Here is a 19,308-nt window from a genome sequence, read left to right as displayed (position 1 = left end):
AACCAAAAGTCTTTTTTTTTTTGTATTTTTTTGTAAAGCTTAATATTTAAACAGACAAAGTCACATTTAGCTTAAATTAGAATATAATCAGTGAATCAATGGCTTCCATGAAGACAGTGTTGTGTGCATTGGAATAAGGTTAGCAGTGTTTAATGTTAGCTAGCTATCTGCCTACTGAGTCACATAATAAAACTGAGACATAAATAGAAAGAGTTAGTCAAAGAAAATCTTACAGACAAAACCTGCATCGCTAACTTAAATACCTTCCATATAAGAAATTATTTATTTTCTATGTAAGTGCTAAAGTTTCATCATTTGAATTTTCCTTTTAATGAGACAGTTTGGTGCATAAACTTACAAAAATATCCACACGACTTTCTTTTATTTATTTTTGTTTTGATGCATTTACAGATAATTACAGATAATTTAATAAATAAAAGCAACTGTCAGTACATGTATCAATATGGTAGTATTATACAATATGTATAATCGTATTTTGCATGTTTGCTGAAAAGTTTTCTAAGCACTCATACATTTTCAGTTGGCATAAATTACACTTTCCATGCCAAAATAGTTCCAGTACAGTACCAGCATTTGGAAAATGTAAATATTTAGATGCACTGGCCCCAAATCAACAAAGTGTAGACATTCTTTCTTACCTTTTTTTTCTAAATCGAATTTCACACTGTCTGAAATGACAATGCTGGAAACCAAATAATGACACGAGTCTTCACTTTGTTGCCTCATACATGCATACCCTACTCATTTGGCACTCTGGGTAGGATAACAAACCTTAACATACACCTGTAGTCTTTGAACGCTGGACTATATATTAATAATCTACGATGTTATACACAAGAACACAGAGAAGACTGATCGTAACAATAAATACTCCATATGTACAAAAGGGAAAGTGATGAGTAAGATGAGATAATGGATGATAGGATCTGAGATCTGAGTGTTGTGACCAAGCTACATGACTTCAGGCAGTGTTGTGTAATCTTAACTGAGCTCTATTGTGAGTTTGTGTTCCCACCAAATGCACAAAACATTTCTAGTTTCTAGTTAGGTGAAATAGTCCTGCTCCTCAGACATCCACAGGTGAGGTACTTCATGGCGGTCATGCTGACGTGCATTATAGAGCCCAGGTTAAAAAGCATGTGGTAGAAGGCGTGGACGGACAGGCCTCCGGTTTCATCGGCGTATTTCAGCGCCACGATCGGTGTGTACAGCGGGTTGGTCAGGTTACGGAAACGCGGGCTGCTCGCCTCAATCACTTTCTTGGTGCACTGAGGAACCGGGAAGATGAAGATGATAAGACACACAATTGGCAGGATTAGAGGATTAATCAATGATGCAGCCAGAGAGATCAGACACACGCCACCTGTCAACTCACTCTGGCAATGTCATCAGGCGTTTGTCCCAGCGCCTCAAAGATGTCAACAGAAGAAGGAAGGTAGACATTCTTGAAGTAATGCACCGTGTCAGGATCGGCTCCAGGGTACTCCTTCTTTTTCACATCCTGAATCATCTTTGCTTCAAATTCTGTGTGCACTGGGCCCGGCTCAATCATCGACAGTCTGAAGAGAGAGAAGAGGGAATATGATAAAACTGACACTCAAACACAAGGTTAAAGGGAAGATTTCCACAGCAAACAAACAAACACGTAATGAAAAAAGATAAACGACACAGATTATGAGACAGGATTCATGAATCCTGGACTAATTACTTTGAAAGCATTTGACATTTTAATGTTAATCTCAGTTAAAGTAAGATAATCCTTTAATTTGTCACTCGTTTGTGGCTTTAATGACAGAGGTAAACAGGACATGGCATTAGTGACACTCACGTGACGTTAAACTTCAAGAGTTGAACGGCCAGACTCTCACAAAAACCCTCCATGGCAAACTTGGAAGCTGCGTATACGTCATTAAATACCACTCCTGGAAAAAAAAACACAGCACACTACTAAGCCCACTTCTTGTTTGAGGAGACAGACGCTAGTATTTAAAGCACCTTCATCCATCCACACGGCCGTTTGTCCATCATCCACCCACTCATCCGTCAGAAAGAAGCTGGAAAACCTTTAATTTCTCCTTGTGCCATTAAACGCCCCACTCCGCCCCCTCTGCTTCCACACCTCCGTCCCTCCGTCCCTGCTCACCTTGCAGTCCCATCACGCTGCTGACCACAATGATGTGTCCGCCTTTCCTTTTCTTCATATCAGGCATCACCTCCTTGATCATGCGGATCACCCCGAAGAAATTGGTCTCAAAAACCTTCTTCATCTCTTCAATGGGGATGCTCTCCAGGGGACCCACCAGGCCGATACCTGCGTTGTTGACTGGAACGAGGAGCGAAGTGCAGAAAAAAAGAAAAAAAAGTGTGTAATTAGGATCGATTTTAGACAGTTTGATGACGAGATGTTTTGACTTTACTCACTGAGGACGTCCACGTGACGATCTTTGATGCCATTGATGCACTGTTTGACGGACTCATCGTTGCAGACGTCCAGTACGGCCAGAGAGAGAGTTTTCCCATACGCTTCCCCGGCAGCTTCCACCAGCTTGTCTTTGCGTTTCAGATCACGCATTGTGGCTATTACTGTAACAGAGAGGTAACCATTGGAAAATGATCGATTCCTAGCCCCATGCCATAACATTTTGTGTAGAAATTGAAGTTCCTCAGAGGATGAGAACAGCGGTTTTTGAACATATGTGGGGGTCTTGAAACAGCCCTGCTTACGTTTATGAGTCAAACCAATTCTAGTTTCCCAGGGATATTGGTGGTGCCATCTTGCAAGAGTGAAGCAATGTTATCGATGGCCTGTCCAAGTACCTGTCAGTTGTCATAATGCCACATTCTGTTTTTATGGTGTCAAATAGCTAACTAAACCTAAACGTCCCACAAATATGGAGGCTTAAAAATACACCAGCATTATATTAACAACCTAAACTGACAGGCAGCATTCTTGACAAAATAATTTTCCTACTTGAGTAAGTTTAGTTTAACCAAATTCACATCCACCAACATGGAGGAGGCGGAGCTTATGGCCTATACTGCAGCCAGACACCAGGGGGCGCTCTACTTGCTTTGGCTTCACTTTTGAGGAGCTGTCATAATGTCCACTTTTTCCATATGTTTTATGCTGACTTTCATGGTCCCCGCAGGATGTACGCAACTGTGGTTCCCCAAATTTCTTCCACTGTTTAGATTTTCATTGATGCAACTTTAAAAAAAAAAAAAAAAAAAACAATGCTTAAAGTTCATTTAATACAGACATTCACATTCCTGAGAGGATAAATCATCAGAAATGTTTATCCAGTGCCTTCATCACGTCAGAACTTTTACTTGAAAAGCGAATGTGTATATAATCAGCTGTATCTTGTGTTTTAGTTTGCCGTCGTAGATTTGTTTCTACGTTAAGTTTATACATTTTAGAATAACTGAAGATGTCTTCTGCAAAGTTGCAGATGATGACATCAGTAATCTGAGGCTGAGTTCACAACCAGGGAATGAATAGCAACACTTACTCAGCAAATACTGTCAATGTTCCCTTGAGCCAATAAAGTTTGTGTACTTTAACCCCAGTCAAATCTTTGTCTCGACATTTTTACCTGCGTGCAGGTATTGTTGCTAAATCAAATGATTATAATTACGTTCTTTATTTTCCCATGGACAGCGTCCAAGTGTGAATGGATTTAATGCTCCCTTCCCTTCCTGCAGTTCCAATACTATTCCCTTCAGGCTGCTGACTCTACTGAATATTAGGAAACTTGCCCAGTAGATGCGGTTAGACAAAGACAACATAACCAGTGTCAAACTGAGTTCACTGGCTCAGGCTGTATGCAGTCTGACACAAGATACACAAAAACATTGTGTTTGTTCAGGAACTTGATATGTGTCTATTGTATGTAAAAAATAATAATAATAATCAGAATGATGTTCTGAAGCTGGTAGGACATTGATGCATTTTCTGTCATTTTTTTGCGCATATAAGGCGAGTATTTAGATTTGCCATCACGACTGATCCTGCATTTGTGCACATTTAGCACATGGAAAGAAGAGAGTACAGTTCCTCAGGAAGTGTGAGTGAGGTACAACGCAAATATTGTCAATGAGTCAAAGAATGTTAGATGAAAACAGAGGAAACCGTGCTCATCACTTTCCCGACACAAACCATGGCTGCTCAATAACAGTGGAAAAACGTATCCTAAAGATAGTTTATTGAAGATAAGTCTTAAGCAGCTCTCTGTGGTCATGAAAAGCCCTGTTACACCAACCAGTTTACACACTATTAGTGTTGTTGTGAAGTTCACGTCACCTGCCTGCTCCAGGAATAGCTCCCTCCAGCCGGCCATGCACAATGGAGATCTTCAAGCTGGGCCGTACTTAGCCCGGGAGAGGCTGTGCTGCAGCTTTTGCCTATTGTCAGGTGTCTTAAGGCTGACTAAAGGCTAAGTTTGGATCAGACACATGTAACTATATGTGTGTAGGCTGCAGTGCTGCAGTAAGCTGCCAGATTTTTTTTTTTTCTTATGCAGAGAAACAAAAACACCCTGTGCAGTTTTAAAATGCATGCATTCTGCAGAGTCTGCATTATTTTCTGTCAATGTTAAACTATCATTGCGTGGAAATGAACAGATTTTCTGCAGCTTCAACAATTCACAGAGGCTGATGCATTCATATTTTCCAAAACACAGCAGCATGGTTTGCGTAACGGTTAGCTGTGATGTAAGGTTTATTTTTAGAAGCGAAGGGCTAGACGACCTGGTGAAGAATAGCATTTATTTAAAATTGTGTTGTCGTTGTTTGTTTTTCTTCTTTTAAAGATAGAACTTTAAACTGATTGTGGAGGAGGATTTGGTGCTGGATGTAACAGATGGGCCGTGGGAAGGAGGAAGCCGTCAGAGGAGGACAGACACCCTCAGTTGCTGTCGGATATGGTCGACCCGATTTTAATGTACTAAAACTTGACAAACTGTGTGAGGATCAGTTATTTAAGATCGGTTTTGTAAATGTTTTTTTTTTTTTTTGTGCAAGGGACTGTGAGTTTATCAGCAACTGGACCCATTTTCTTAAACTAATGTGTAGTTTCTGTCATTGTAAAGTCAGTGAAAAGCAAATGCATTGTAATATAACAGTCCTTCACTAAACCACAGCTTCCTAGCTGATGTAGTCTGTGGTGCTGTTAAACTGTTTCTGTTATTAAATCGAGCCCACTGACTAAAAATTGTCAAAATAATAGGAACATGTCGGTACAACGCAATACAACTAGTAGAGTAGAGTATTGCTACAAAACACGGCCATCTTTCCTTCTTTTTGTCTTGACAGCTAAACAATAATAACTGAGAAAAAAAATATATAACTGGTGTCTCTGGTGTTAGTTAAGGATACGTGTCCTACATCCTGATTGAGCTTATGGACTTCGTTCTGCTGTCCTTAAGAAAGTTAAGTGTGACCTCTGACCTCCGTGTGAGGAGACTGCAGGTTTCCTTTCGGTAATAGTCGGTCACACATCTGTGGGAGTCTGATTCCCACCGGTTAAATTCACTCTTTGGTTTTAGGTTCTTTTTAAATGTTGCAGGTTTCAACTACAAACAGCACCGTGGCTTTAGATAGAAATCAGCTAATTGCTTCTTGTTTTAGTCTGCAGTATACATAATCATGTATATGTAACACTCTTACGCTCTGGTCATGGTCTAATCATCTTATGTGCACAACGTAGAAGAAGAAAACTGACTAAAGGAGAAATATATTCAGGTTGTCATGTTACTTATTCATTTATTTTAGGCAATCTACATGATTTTATTTTAAATGATCTGCAGGGTAAACAGTTCACACGCAGTTCTCAAACAAATGCTAAAATCTCCCCCCATTCACCAATGAACTTACCGTGGTAGCGCTTTTGCTCGTCATTGGCCAGCATCACGGCCATCCTCAGGCCGATGCCCGAGGAGCAGCCGGTGATCAGCACCACTTTCTGTCCGGGACTCGCCATGGCTCCGCTGTGTTAGCAAACTGAGACACTGGCAGGCAAGCAGCTTTGCAGGATGAGTGTTGATGTGGGGTGAAAGCCACCGTAAGAGGATAATACAGAGACACAGAGAGGGAGAGAGAGAGAAGGGGGGAGTCACATGGACAGGGCGCAACAAGGCCGGGATTACCTAACTGGTCGGCCCTCTGGTAGTAGCGTAGCAGTGAAAAGAAAAATGTCACTTATAGTTAGAAATTTAAATTCTCTGATCTGAGTTTCGGGTTTTTTTGGTCAGCTACGTCCCCGATAGTGTAAATTAAAAAAATAAATAGAAGTTTATACAGTTGATTGCGGCCTGTTCAAAGAGATTTGGCGCCACCCAGTGGCCAATTGGATCCATTGAAAAAGACAAATATGGTTTATTCAAACATGAGGATGTAATTTATTTTATAGTATAGTATTTTTAAACTTTTAACAGAGTTAGAACAATGTATAGTTAAGGCAAGTGTGAGCTGTGAATAGATGAAACTACCTTCCTTTCTTTTTTATTTCACACACAAACCACAAAACCGTTAACCTCATTGTAACCTTTACCCTAAGACCAAGTCTTAATACGTTTAAGGGCCCCACAGTGACAAAACAGGCCCACAAAACCAATATTCCATGACACCTGGCCCCTGCTATTTCATAAAACAAAACACACACACATACACTTCAACACACAACCAGTTTCCAGTCATAGGTTTAAGACAACCCACCTGAAGCAGGAGGCAGGGGCTTTGGAAATATGCCTGGAATCTTAAGAAAAAAAAAGTCATGTGAGTTTTTAAATTAAACTTGACAAAACAGAGCTGTTACCAAAGCAATAACTCGTAATAATTACACACAACGTACAAATGATTTTAAATCTGATAGGCTACGCTTAAGTATCTGCAGAATATCCCGAGTGTGTCCATGTCTCCGCTCCGTCGTACATTCACAAAAACGCCATTTGTGCAAGATTGCGAGATCTTGCAAGGTCGAGGGTAGTTATGCATCACTAGTTCACCAAATATGGCTTAGGTGCTGCTCTTCTCTGAAAAGAAAAGGGGTGAACAAATGTCTTCCTTGACAGCAGGGGCTAATGTAAATGTTGAAGCGGGACGGCGACGAGCATTATGCATGTGTGTGCATGCACTGGGCTCGGATTCTGTTTCACCCATAAACATCTCCTAAACATCTGCCTCTTGACCTCCCGCTGAGCTTTTACGTTTCCACATTAGAGGTAAAGAAGGACACACGTTTAAAACTGAAGTCAGTGAGAGCGTTGCTTTTTTTTTTTTTCCTTTTTAATTGTGCGCATATGAAGAGTCTGGTGTGTGTTTGAAGAGAGTGGTGGGCAAAGACAGACAGGCACTGGAATTTGGAATCTGCAGCAGCATATTTTTATTAGTTGGGCAGCACCGCTGTCCTGTCCTAGCATGCTGTGTGTGTGTCTGCCTGTGTGTGTCTGCCTGTGTGTGCGCGCGCGCGCATTCGTGTAAGTGGGAGACAAGTGAACGCACGTGGCACGAGCGCTCCCTGCAATTATGGTGGATGTTTTGTATTAGCGCATCCTACGGAGAGAAACTTTAAGTTTTTGTTGTTGTTGTTGTTGTTGTTGCAGGTTTAAAACAAAAACGCACGTGTGCTCGTGCCCGCGACTCACTGTGACTCGTGCGCACGTTGTGAACGGGCACGCGCATTGAAGACAGTCAGAGAGCAGATGGAGACGTCACACTCCAGCCCCTTAAATCACTCAAGCAGCGGTGATGCTAACGCTAATAATGGCACGCGCACGGCCCCACGCGCCTGTGAGTCAAGTCAAGTCACTTTATTTACGGAGCACGTTTAAAAACAACAGAGGTTGACCCAAAGTTTTCCAGTCAGAGGAGACATCTGCCTCCATACAAGTAAAAGCCAATAATTCAGAGGAACAGTAATGATACAATGAAACAATAAAATAAAAATACAATATTACAGTGGGTAACATTCAACAGGAGTAAAAAAAAAAAAAATCAGTTTAGGTTGGACCAGACAGATGTAGCCTGTGAATGAACTAAAAGCACGAGGGGAAAAAAAAGAGATATTGGACTTAATGTGGGACGGAAGACAATTCAAGAGCTTTGAAGCAGCAACTGAAAAAGCTGCAGGGAGGGAGGGAGGGAAGGAAGGAGGGAGGGGTCTCCCCGGTGAGGGGAGGGGAGGGGAGAGAAAGTGAGGAAAGTTGTCTGCGGGTGAAGCAGAAAAAACACCTTTGCCTGTCAGTTTTTATTCCTCCACGCTGCCCCGTCGTCCTCCTCCATCCACTCAGAGCAGCGAGCAGGGCGGACCGCGGGCTGCCGAGCGTCGCCCCGTCATTTGTTGAGTCCTTGTGCATCCTCCTGTGCGTGCGCGCTCTTTTCTTAATTAACCGGGGGGAGCCGCGAAGGAATTACTGGCAGCTGCATCCATAGCTTCAAATGCAACACGATGGATCGATGGAGCCCAGTGAGAGAGACATGTCTGCTGCTGCTGCTGCTGCTGCTTGTCACGTCCTTTTACACCTCGAGAGCAGGTAGGCTGACACATAACCAGTTTATTATATGCATCTAATTTAAGTCTCTCTTGATTAAACCTTTAATTCCTTCCTCTAACCGTGCCACATCACTTGTCGCCACCTGTCCTCCAGGTGCCACAGAGACAGATTTGAATGTCATCGTCAGCTGAGCCTTATCATTGTGCCTCTTGAAAGGTCAACTCTTAAAGACTCCCCACTCTGCACCGCAAAAGTCTTCTCCCAGCCCTTTCCTGCTTAACCGCCTGAAATATTTGTTTCCCCTTCGTTTGACAGACGATTCTGTTGCGCCGGGTCAAGCAGGCCTGAAGCTCATTGAGCCGAGCTCCGCTGCACACTTGTTAGAGGCATATGCCTATATGTCTAGACTTGTTCTGCCATACCTACAGCATCAGTATGTTCTCTCGTTCTGCAGCTTACAGGGTTTAAGCCTCCGCAGCTGGGTAATGGAGAACAGACTGAGGCTAAATTAAGAGCCGAGCTGCGCCGGGGACGCTTGGTTATGTACAGGAGGCCCCTGGAGCTGCACAGGAACCGCAGAGCAGAGCTTTTATCTTCTGGGGCTTGTTGGGGTTGTTCAACTGATGCTTATCAGCACAGGTTCAAGTGTGCATCAGTGCATTTGAGGATCTACTAATTTTAGACAATGATAAAAGCCGGAGAGTAGTTTTTTTTTATTTTTTTTTATTTTTATAAGGTACTTAAAATAATTCCACTCTGCTGTGGTGATATATGAAGAGGCTTAATCCACCTGACCACATGAGTCAGCGTATTTTTTACATTAATCTGTCTTTAAAGTGCCTTTTTATGACCTAAAGAAAAAAGTTGCATCTCAGGTTGTATTTACACCATCTGTTTTAAAGATGGAGCGACCATTTGTCATGAAATTCAAGCACGTGACCGACGTCTTCTCCTTAATGGATGAGTGTTGAGGATTTAGTGGCATCTATAGCCATGAGCTTATAGAGTGCAGCCATCTGAATACCACTCCCTCATTCCTCCCTTTCCGAATGTAAAAAAAAAAAAAAGTGAAAGGCCCCCTCCTCCAGGGTTAGTGTTTGCTTCTTCTTCTTTTTCTTTTTTTTTCCTTTTTTTGGGGGGGGGAGATATTGTAGAAACATGGCGGTGCAACATGCTGGAGAAGTAGATACGACAAGCTCATGGAAGCACAACAATTTGTAGATTCAGGTGGTTACACACTAATAAAAATGCAATTTATGCACCTCCACAGAGAAGTTCCGCTATGTTTTCTCTCCTGTGATTTATGTTCAGGGCCCGTGAGTCACCTTAGCATCCTCACCTGTTTTCTTTTTCTAACTTCACCATTTTCTAACTGAGTCAACCATGAATCATTCCTACACTTCAATTCATAACTTTATATATTTCATGATAAAACACACAGATGAGTCATAACATTATGACCACCTTTCTAATATCGTGTAGGTCTCTCTTCTGCCTCCAAACTCATCAGAGAATGGACATGGGTCTTCTGAGGATGTCATGTAGTGGACGGTAACGGGATGTTGTTAGTGGGGGCCTTTGGGTCCTATGGGTTGAGGGGAGGGTCCTCTGTAGACCATAGAGGTCACCATCACCTAGTGATACTTAAATAGTTTGGGATCTAGAAATCTGAATTTGGAGGCCAGGTCGAGGAGTGTCATTGCTATGGGGTGGGGGTGTCTGGTCTGGTCTAGGTGGGTGCTACATGTCTAAGTAACCACATGAATGAATGCCAGCTTCAGAGGTTTCCTAGCAGAACACTGAATTGTCACAAGATGGATCAGTGTTATTTCCTTCTCCTGTCAGTGGTCATAATGTTGTGGTTAATCGGTGTGTGCTGAATACCCATCACCAACAAACCAGTAAAAAGAATAATAATCGCATGTAGCAGCCAGCTGATCCTCCAAAATCCTGCCCACAGGTCCTTTAAATGAATAACATACTGTTAAGATGTTTAGAACTGGATGAGAAGACATCCACTTTAGCTTAGCATGAAGCTAGCCGGTCAGTGTAAGGCTGCAAAAATGCAAATATTAAACAATGTCTTTAGCAGTTAGACTTCAAAACGAGCCCAACTCATCGCAGCGATCATAAACAGTGGAAGAAAGCACCAGACCGGGTACTAAACAGCGTGGGGGGTTGTGTAGTAAATCTCTTCAATTAACTTAAACTCATGAGTTGTTTTTCTCATTTTATGGCTCTTTTATTAACAACATTCACCATGAAGCAAAGCAGGTGACCTGGCAAACCCTCAGCTATGTTGCCTCCACCTGCTCTGCCTGAGAAAATGCTGAGAAAGCTGCAAAACATTTTTCTCTCTGTTTTTTTACAATTACCTAAACAGTTAAACATGTGAAGCGCGGAGTAAGAAAAAAACAATTTACATGCCAGATGTACATTGAAAAAAAAAGAGTTCCAGCGGTTGTTAGCTCCTGCCCCGGCGTTATTATCCCATCATATATAAATCAGCAACTTCACTCTGTCTGTGAAGGTCATTACTGAAGTGACTAATGTGACCTCTGGACTTTTAGGGTCATCTGGGGTCAAACTAGGTCAGGGTGCGAAGCCTGTAGCGTCTCTCAAGGTGTCCCTGTAAAATGAGAATTTATAAGAAAACAACCCTCCTGGTGAAGAGAGGCACAGATTCACCAACAACCGAACCACCACGCATGGAAAGAACACATAAAGGATGTGTTTCTCATTTTCCTACCACATTCTTCTTTGTCGCCGGACAAAACTCTTGCATCACACGCCCATAGTTAAACTGTCTTCACACTTGATAGTTTGCTCAGTGTCAAACGCAGTCACACACCTGGCTGTCACCAGGTCGGGCTGGATCTGAATTATGATCTTGGACATCTGAGCTCCGTGGTCAAGTTGCGGTCAATCATGTCACGATCTGGCCTAAGGTGCTTCAGACGCCTACCTGCCTCGATATGTAAGAGGTCATTTACGGTAATTTATTACTCCCTGAGTATTCAAAGTATTCTGCATTCAGAAATCATTTGGTTTTCATGTAGTAGACTTTTTTTTTTTCATTCTGGACAAGCTGCATCCAAAACTCGGGTAGGAAGGTGAAGTCGGAAGCCCAATCCTTTGTGAAAATGTGTTTGTGTTGGAATTTTTGTGCAATGGCATTTTCTCCTCCTGCCCGAGAGCTGGCCAACACCAAAAAACCCCATGCAGTAGTAAAAAGGAAGCATGTAGTCAGTCATCTCCCACTTTGTGTACTTTGTTGTGGTTAGCCAGAGCAGCACATTCAACCTGTGACTCAGAAAGACTTCATGCGCCCGAATGAGGTCTTTCAACACTGAAGTCATATGTTAGTGCAGCAAATAGTGTGAGATTTAGAAAATGGATCAGAGCTGGCAGCATCAGTTTGTGAATGGATCGCTGTGAAGGTTGTGATGCCTTTTGGGGGGAGCCCTTAACTTTTGACCAAAGTAGACCAGAATTCTCGCAAAGCTAATGGCATTTCCATCCGCATCAGCTGCTTTTTGTGTTGACTGCTTGCATACTAACACAAAAGGGTAAAAATGGCAGCTGTTTTACACCTTATTGAACAAAGTGCTTTACAATTAGCTCGTCGTGCAGCCATTTTCCAAAACACTCACGCATTCTGATGGTGGTGGAGGAGTTGCTATGTAAGGTAATGGGTTTGACTATTGGGAGTATTTTGGGAATCCGGAGAAAGGGCTTTGTGGATTTGGGAATGACTTTGTGCAGCGATTGAGAAGAGGAGCCCTTAAGTAAAATCATTTCCTCAAAGTCATAATGAAGACCAGTCCACCTATGCGCTATACATTCCACAAGCTTTGCACTTACAATTTAAGTTCAGACTAGTTTGTCTTTAAGCTAATAGCTTGTTGCATTTCAGTCCATTCATATGTGAATTAAGTTTTGAGGAGGCTTTTTTTTTTAACATTTGCGCTGGTTTAACATGTGGACATCTCTTCTGGTCCTTATGAATAGTTAAGGAGCTACTGGGATGAGTTTCGCCACTCATCCATGTAGCTTCAGAAGTAAAGAGCTGGAGAAGCTGCTCAGATTAGTGACAAAACGTCTACAAGTGACACTTTCTTAAACACTTTTTGGGTAGACCATGACCTGGATGACTGAGAACCTTCCCGAACGTACCATGGAGACTTTTTGAGAGGGTTTCCCCGCTAAACGTACAACAGAGGACGAGTCTTCGCCAGCTCAAAACATAACTTCCAAGCATATGTTGCCCTTGGTGTCGCCAGTACAACCGCCAAAAATATCCTTATCTACAAACTTGCAGAAAAACTTTGTGCACTATCGCACTAAGGTGTGACGGAAAGCAGAGATGACGTGGCCTATGTTGACTCCGTTTAAAGACACATTACTCATTTTTGACATTTAACAGCTGGCTGTGCTCCAGCTGATCTGCCATGGTGTAACTGTGGCTGGATGTGGTTATAGTTCATACTCCTTCTATGGGGCTGTGTGTAGTCAAACATGCGTTTCCTCTGTGACTGTAGTTCAAGAATACAGTAGATGACCTAGGGTTACCATTACTGTATACACACACACACAACTGCTGCTAGTCTTGTCAATGTCTGCTGGCATGTTAGCGTGTTGACATTAGCCCCGAGGTCAAGCTACCACCATGAAGTACAAACTCAGGCTCATTTTTTGACACATTAGACGTAAGAATTAGTGCCTAATAAAAACAACTGATTTTATGCTGTTTCTTATTATCTAATTTAAATCACATTTGGCCTAGTTTACTACAAATACGTTGCAAATGTTTGCTGTTCACTGCAGTTTCCATGCCCCAGTCAGAAAGACAGTCTTGTTTCAGAACTGGCCTGGACAGTTTAAGTTTGTGGGGAAGCAGAAGATAAGTTAATTTATTGTTCCTTCAGTCCAAAATGACTCATACCCATTTTAACTTGTAAATGAGTGAGAGCCACTAGGAGCATCAACTAGAAGCTACACATTGACTAGAAGTAGTAGTTGTTTGATATTAAGAGCAAGTCAATACTTTGCCTGCTTCACTTCTGAAGTTGCTTCTAAAAGTTGAGTCCAAGGAACAATCTGACGTATTCAAAGGTTGTTTATTTTATTTTATTTATTTATTTATCACTGGTGATGCTTAAAATCCATCTTTACTGAATTACTTCACCAAGCACTTCAACACAGAGGCAGAGGATGAACTTGCAATATGAAAATGAAGAGTCGTTGCCCAAGCTGCCGCTCTGTGCTGCAAGTGATCAATTTGCTCTAACCTAAACACCAAGCGCTGCTCTATGAATGAGTTTCTCTGATCAAGCTGCACGGCAGCCCACAAAACTATATTCAGAGAACTATTTGCATGTCATATGGCTCCGTTAATCCGCTTTGACGTTTCAGGTTTTTTCTCTTGCACGCGGAACAAAAATACGCCGCGAATGCTGCCGGTCATCATTTGCAGGATAGAATGTTTTTCATGAATTCTGCCGCAGTTGAGACTCTGGTGCTGGTATGTTTGAAAAAGCTCTTTGTTCTCCGAAAAATCAAAGTCACCATATGATGCAACATCCAACAAAAATAGTGCACGGAGCCACATAAAGCAACGTGCAGCTGACCGAAAAGAGCTGGAGCCCTGTGACAGATAAATATTGGTGCAGTCTTTGATCAGAGGTTGGGGGGCAGGACTTGCTTTGTTGGAATAAATTGAGCGAAGCATCTTTGTTTTTTAATTTTTTTTTTTTTTTTTTTGAAGAAGAGATGATTTGGGCACAGATTCCTAGAAGGAGATGTTGAACGTGCGTCTGTCTGCATGCATCTCTCTCTCTGTCTGACACTGATATTAAAGATTCATCTAACTAAATGCATGTGTGTGTCTGAGTGTGTGTGTCTGAAAGTGAGAGAGACAATTCAGTGTGTTTCTTTGATCGGAGCCAGCTGAACTGAGAGGAAAGAAAACACATGGTCCCTCTTTCCCATTCTTACCCACTGCCGCCGTTCTCATCCTTTATTCTCTGGGTTTCATCTCATATTTTTTTTATTTATTTTTCCATCACTGGCCTGGTTTCGTCTCCGCCGAGAGCTGTGTCAAGTACTCGAGAGGGACGTTTGAAGAGAGCAGAAGAAAGAGAGAGTGAGCACAGAGAAAAGTCAGGCTAATGACAGGCTCCAGGGGCGAATGCTCAGCGGAGGAACTGACAACTGTCTTTGTGTCTACGTGAGAGTTGCGGTGCAGCACAGGAAGCTCGTCTAAAGCTCAGGTCTTGTTTCTGCAAAAGGCATGTTATTGCATTCTTTGCCTTAACTGAGTTAATGACAGACTAATCGTAAACACCCTCATCCAACCGCACACGTATGCACACACACACACAAAAAAAACTACCCAATCTTAACTCTCTTTCTAACACACAAACAAATGCATAACACTCATCTGGTTTCCAGAAAATCCATAGTTTCTCCAATGTGGCACCAGTTAAGCTGTCAGAGTGCTGTTTGTGTTCCCCGCTCCATTTGCTTGTGTGTCCGGCTTGTGGAACTTAAACTTATTGGTCCCTGATGAAACAACAGACGCACAACTATAATGCGTCTGATTAGTTTAACTCGTGCATTGTTCATACATTCAGTAAATGTCTTCAATGTGTTACTAATGAGTTCCACACACATATTTATGTTGAAAAACATCAGTGAAGGGAGGTCCCCACTTGAAAGCCCCAGCGATGTGCCGCATACTGCTTACTGCTGTTGGCTAGGCTAGTTAGCTGGTCTCTTGGTTGCTAGTTGGCAGCTGGCAGCTAGCCTGCTGGACGTTTTTTTTTTTCAGTTGAACTCGACTTCCTGGTGTCTTGGCACAAAGGAGAAGTGTTGGTTTACATGTAGTTCCATATCCCATCACTTCTTAGCTGCTGCTGTTGGCTAGGCTAGTTAGCTGGTGTCTTGCTAGCAGGTAGCTGACTGCTAGCATGCTGGTCGGTTTTTCAGTTGGACTGGGCTTCTGAATGTGTTTTGCCTCGGATCTTGACACAAGGGATTGTAACATCTCATCCTGTGTGATAATGAATGCTGGTAAAAGTGACTGGTTTGCAGTATCATTGAATTGGACTGTGTTGTGTTTCTATTATTTTGATAATCCCATTTTAGCCCATTGACTACACTTAATAAAAGAAACACTTTGGTGTTTAGTTCAATCTGGTTTCAACATAAACTGAACATGATAACAGTGTTGAAGGAGGATATATTGCAGGACTGTTTTGCCAAAGTGCATTTAATTTCTCTAAAGTAACAAGAAAAGAGAGTTGTTTAAGAGAATTTGCCAAGTTGCTAATAGATTTACAAAAGCTAAATCTGGATATATTTATCGGGTTGCGTAGCTTCCAACTGATCCTAACACAGCATGCCAAGTCATGAACACTAGGTCGGTTTTATTCGAGCGCGAGTGAGTGTAGACACTGGGATTCCTGGTTAACACTCTATGAAGCCTGCACCAAAGCCCTCTCCATGTCCCAGTTGTTTGGAGAGAGATTTGCGACTTCAGTCTGGTCCTCTGCAGGTAAAAACACATCACTGCTCTGATTTTGGTGAGGTGAGCGATTATGACAGCGAAGAGAGTTCCACTGTTTGGATCTTTCTGTTCAAACTGCAGTCGTTGCGCTTTATGTCGAGGCTTAGATTTGACAAGCTCTGCATGTGTGTACACGTTGACCACGGTGCCCCTCGCACCTCAGCTCAGAGCCTCGGGAACAACGGCAGCAGCTGATGGAGACCTGCTACGCCGCGAATGTGCAGAGCAAGTGTACCGACCCTGTGTGTGTGTGTGTGTATGTATGTGTGCGCGTGTGTGTAGATGTTGTATTGATTTCGCGCATACTCACGGGGATCACAGGGTAACATTAGCTGGTGTTTTCGCGTGCATCCAGAGTTAGAGCAAAGAGTCCATGTCTCATCTTGTCCTCTGCTGCTTTCAGATGTAAGTCCTGCAGATCTGTTCTTGGCATGTAATGCTGGAGCCCCCGTTTTTTTTTCAGCACGCTGTGTTTTTTGAGTGTCGCCCCGAGTCTAACTATGACTTTAGCATGTGTGCACACCAACCTGCAGCTAGTTTATAGCTTGTTAACAGGTAGCCATGCTAACATTCGACCAGAAATATAAACCCCTGTCATTATCAGGAAAGAAAAAGCACACAGACTTTTTGTAATTTGTTGAAATACATTTATGGAACATACATTTAATAAGATCTGATATAATGAGGGAAAAAAATTATGACTGTCATGTCTGTTTTTTTTTTTTAAATAGGATGTAACAGCTGATTAGCTTAGCTCAGAATAAACACTGGTCGCAAACCAAGGTAGCAAGTCTCTTTTCTAAACTACATAATAAAATAGAAAACTTGTCTGGTCAGGTTTTGCTGTAATTTGTTAACTTTAATTGCATAACAGACCACACAGACACAAGATGCATTATCTTGAGTAATTCTAGGCAAGCATCCAAATAAATTTTGAATGTAAATTTTGAAGTGTTCCCTTTATTGTACAGTGCAAAGGCTCGGGGCTAGTCGATCCGTGTTGAGCCTCTCCACACAGTGGCGAGCGGAACCGACCGATCCATGCCGGACTGAATTCACTAAATATTGATTTTCATTGCAATCGCTGCAACACAGAAAATTATAGAAAACACCTGGGCAGATGTTCGTAGGAGGCAGAAGGAGGAAGAATTCCAATCACAGCTGTTGCAGTCTGCGTCTCTGAGTTTCATTTCTGGGGAGGTGCATGTCGGGCTGTGCCCTAGGCTAGGTTATAATGTTCCAAGCTGAGGTGTGTGTTAGGAGATATTTTTATAGAATTTACTAGTATATATATATGTGTGTGCGTGTGTGTCCTCAAGCCAGGATGATGATTAATTACATCATTCAGAAACTATCACTTGATCACTAGAATTATCAACTTTTATTTTCCATTCCTGCCTAAACATATTCACAATTTAACCTCACATAAAACTCATTTCACTTTTTACTCCTATTTTCAGACTGAAAAAACACATTGAGAAATATACAGTGTGTAGTGCACACATAAGACATAAAACCACAGAAGATTCAAACTATGCAACAGTGTGCACTCAAAATAGTTGTCTTAACCAAAAAAACAAAGTGTCCTACAAGGAAAATCAGATCTGAAGTGTAAAATACAGTGTAAAAGGAAAAAATTCCCATAATGCATTGTGATCCAAGCCACTTGTGAAGATGGTCTGGGACACCACACATATTTTGTAGAGCATTGGTCTTCAACAGGGGGTCAGCGGAGATACCACAGAGGTGACTGCAAAATCTTTGGTTGATTAGACATTTTTTATACATACTTGTTTTCCCCCTCCCACAACTTTAAATTTCTTTAAATACACATAACTAACATAGTTAGTAAATAGATAAGTGATAGCTTAATATTGAATGCAAAATGATGATAATAATGTGTCCTTGGCTGAAAATTGTCAAAGACCCCTGTTGTAGAGTAACACATGCCCTTGACCTCTCCAGGAACATACTGACCAGCTGATCCAAATTGTTTGGTTTTGAAATTCCTTGGCTGTGTGAAAATATTTCTGTGTCTGAATGTCGAGATTAGTTAAAGCAGAAAAACGAGGCTCCGTCCCCTCCCCATGCATTGGTTTGCTGGTCTGTGCAGCCAATAAGAGCGGTCTCTCTGCAACTCATTGGACTTGCCCCGTCGGCTGAATAACCTCCGACATGTGTCCGACCTCTGCCAGCGGCGCAGGACGCGCTGCAGAACTGGCCGCGGTGCTTCGTGTTGTCCACAGAGGCGTGAACGTGTTTTTACGCTCCGGTGAGCAGTCGGCGAGCAAACGATAAAGTAATCTCCTACACGTCAGCTTTTCCACAGACATTTGTCAGCCCGTGGAGGGACACGAATCACTGGCGTGTTTTAGTTGTGTCTGTGAATGCGATGCCAGGCACATGGAGAGACAGGACTGCAAGTTGACAGAAAGCCAGCCTGGCAGGCGGACAGATGGACAGACAGACGGACACACATTGAAAAACAGGCAACAAATACATCTGGCGCTCAGACTCAGACATGATGCCAACGTCTCATGTGCATGCATGTGTGTGTGTGTGTGTGTGTGTGTAAAGGTGCGAGGCAGATGGAGGGTTTACGTAAGCCTCAGAAATACGCGTGAAAGGGAGCCACACCAGTAGAGGCATGCCCTCCTCTCCTCTCCCCTACCGTCTATTTTTTCTTCTATTTTCCCTCTTTTACCCCTTCTCCCCCTATTTTAATGTGTTTCTCATTTTTTCTGCCGTCTCCTCTCTTATCTCCCACATTTTTCTGCTTAGTCCGCAGATCTCTGTGACCATCGTGCTTACATAATTCATAAGAATGTGTGAGTTCTGCACGTGTCGCACACTTCTGCTCTGTCCGTTTCTTACAGAATCACCGTTATATCTTTAGTGTAGGGAGTTTCTGTTGTGCAGCATTGGGCTGAATCGGTATGAAAACACAGGCTTTCTCCATTATTGCCCTCTGGAATCATACATGTGGACTTTTTCATCTGCTGTTTGATGTTGCCATGTGACTATGGAAAGCTTCTACAGCAAGTATGTGTTCAGGAGAGAGATTGAGGATGAAAGAGCAGGGATGGGCATCAGTAAGATTTTATTGATACGATGCCATTATCGATTCTGCTTATCAATCTGATTTAGTATCGATTCCCTTGTCTACTCCTCCTGGAAATGAAACTAAAAGTAGGCGTTTGTAGTATCATGTACACAACAGAAATT

General features: G+C 42.4%; 2 protein-coding genes across 2 annotated transcripts in view; one reads left to right on the top strand and one right to left on the bottom strand.

Moving 5' to 3' along the window:
• Positions 1–365: 365 nt before the first annotated feature.
• LOC125004294 (retinol dehydrogenase 8-like) lies at positions 366–6,098 on the bottom strand. Its single transcript, XM_047578799.1, has 6 exons — positions 5,896–6,098; positions 2,443–2,604; positions 2,165–2,344; positions 1,850–1,943; positions 1,397–1,580; positions 366–1,289 (listed from the first exon to the last, which is right to left on the bottom strand). Exons 1-6 carry the CDS (start codon positions 5,999–6,001, stop codon positions 1,062–1,064), a joined length of 954 nt encoding a protein of 317 aa, XP_047434755.1. The 5' UTR covers positions 6,002–6,098; the 3' UTR covers positions 366–1,061.
• A 2,124-nt stretch (positions 6,099–8,222) lies between these two features.
• Positions 8,223–19,308, top strand: part of LOC125003451 (collagen alpha-1(XI) chain-like) — a 39,495-nt gene continuing 28,409 nt past the window's right edge. Inside the window, exon 1 of the mRNA XM_047577406.1 lies at positions 8,223–8,552. Coding sequence (XP_047433362.1) covers positions 8,468–8,552 — 85 coding nt within the window. The 5' untranslated portion in view covers positions 8,223–8,467. The remainder of the gene's footprint in view (positions 8,553–19,308) is intronic.

The sequence above is a fragment of the Mugil cephalus genome, chromosome 2 (genome assembly GCF_022458985.1).
Source record: "Mugil cephalus isolate CIBA_MC_2020 chromosome 2, CIBA_Mcephalus_1.1, whole genome shotgun sequence".
Lineage (NCBI taxonomy): Eukaryota > Metazoa > Chordata > Actinopteri > Mugiliformes > Mugilidae > Mugil > Mugil cephalus.
Note: the sequence above shows the minus strand (reverse complement) of the source record. Positions and strands in the feature narration are given on the sequence as shown.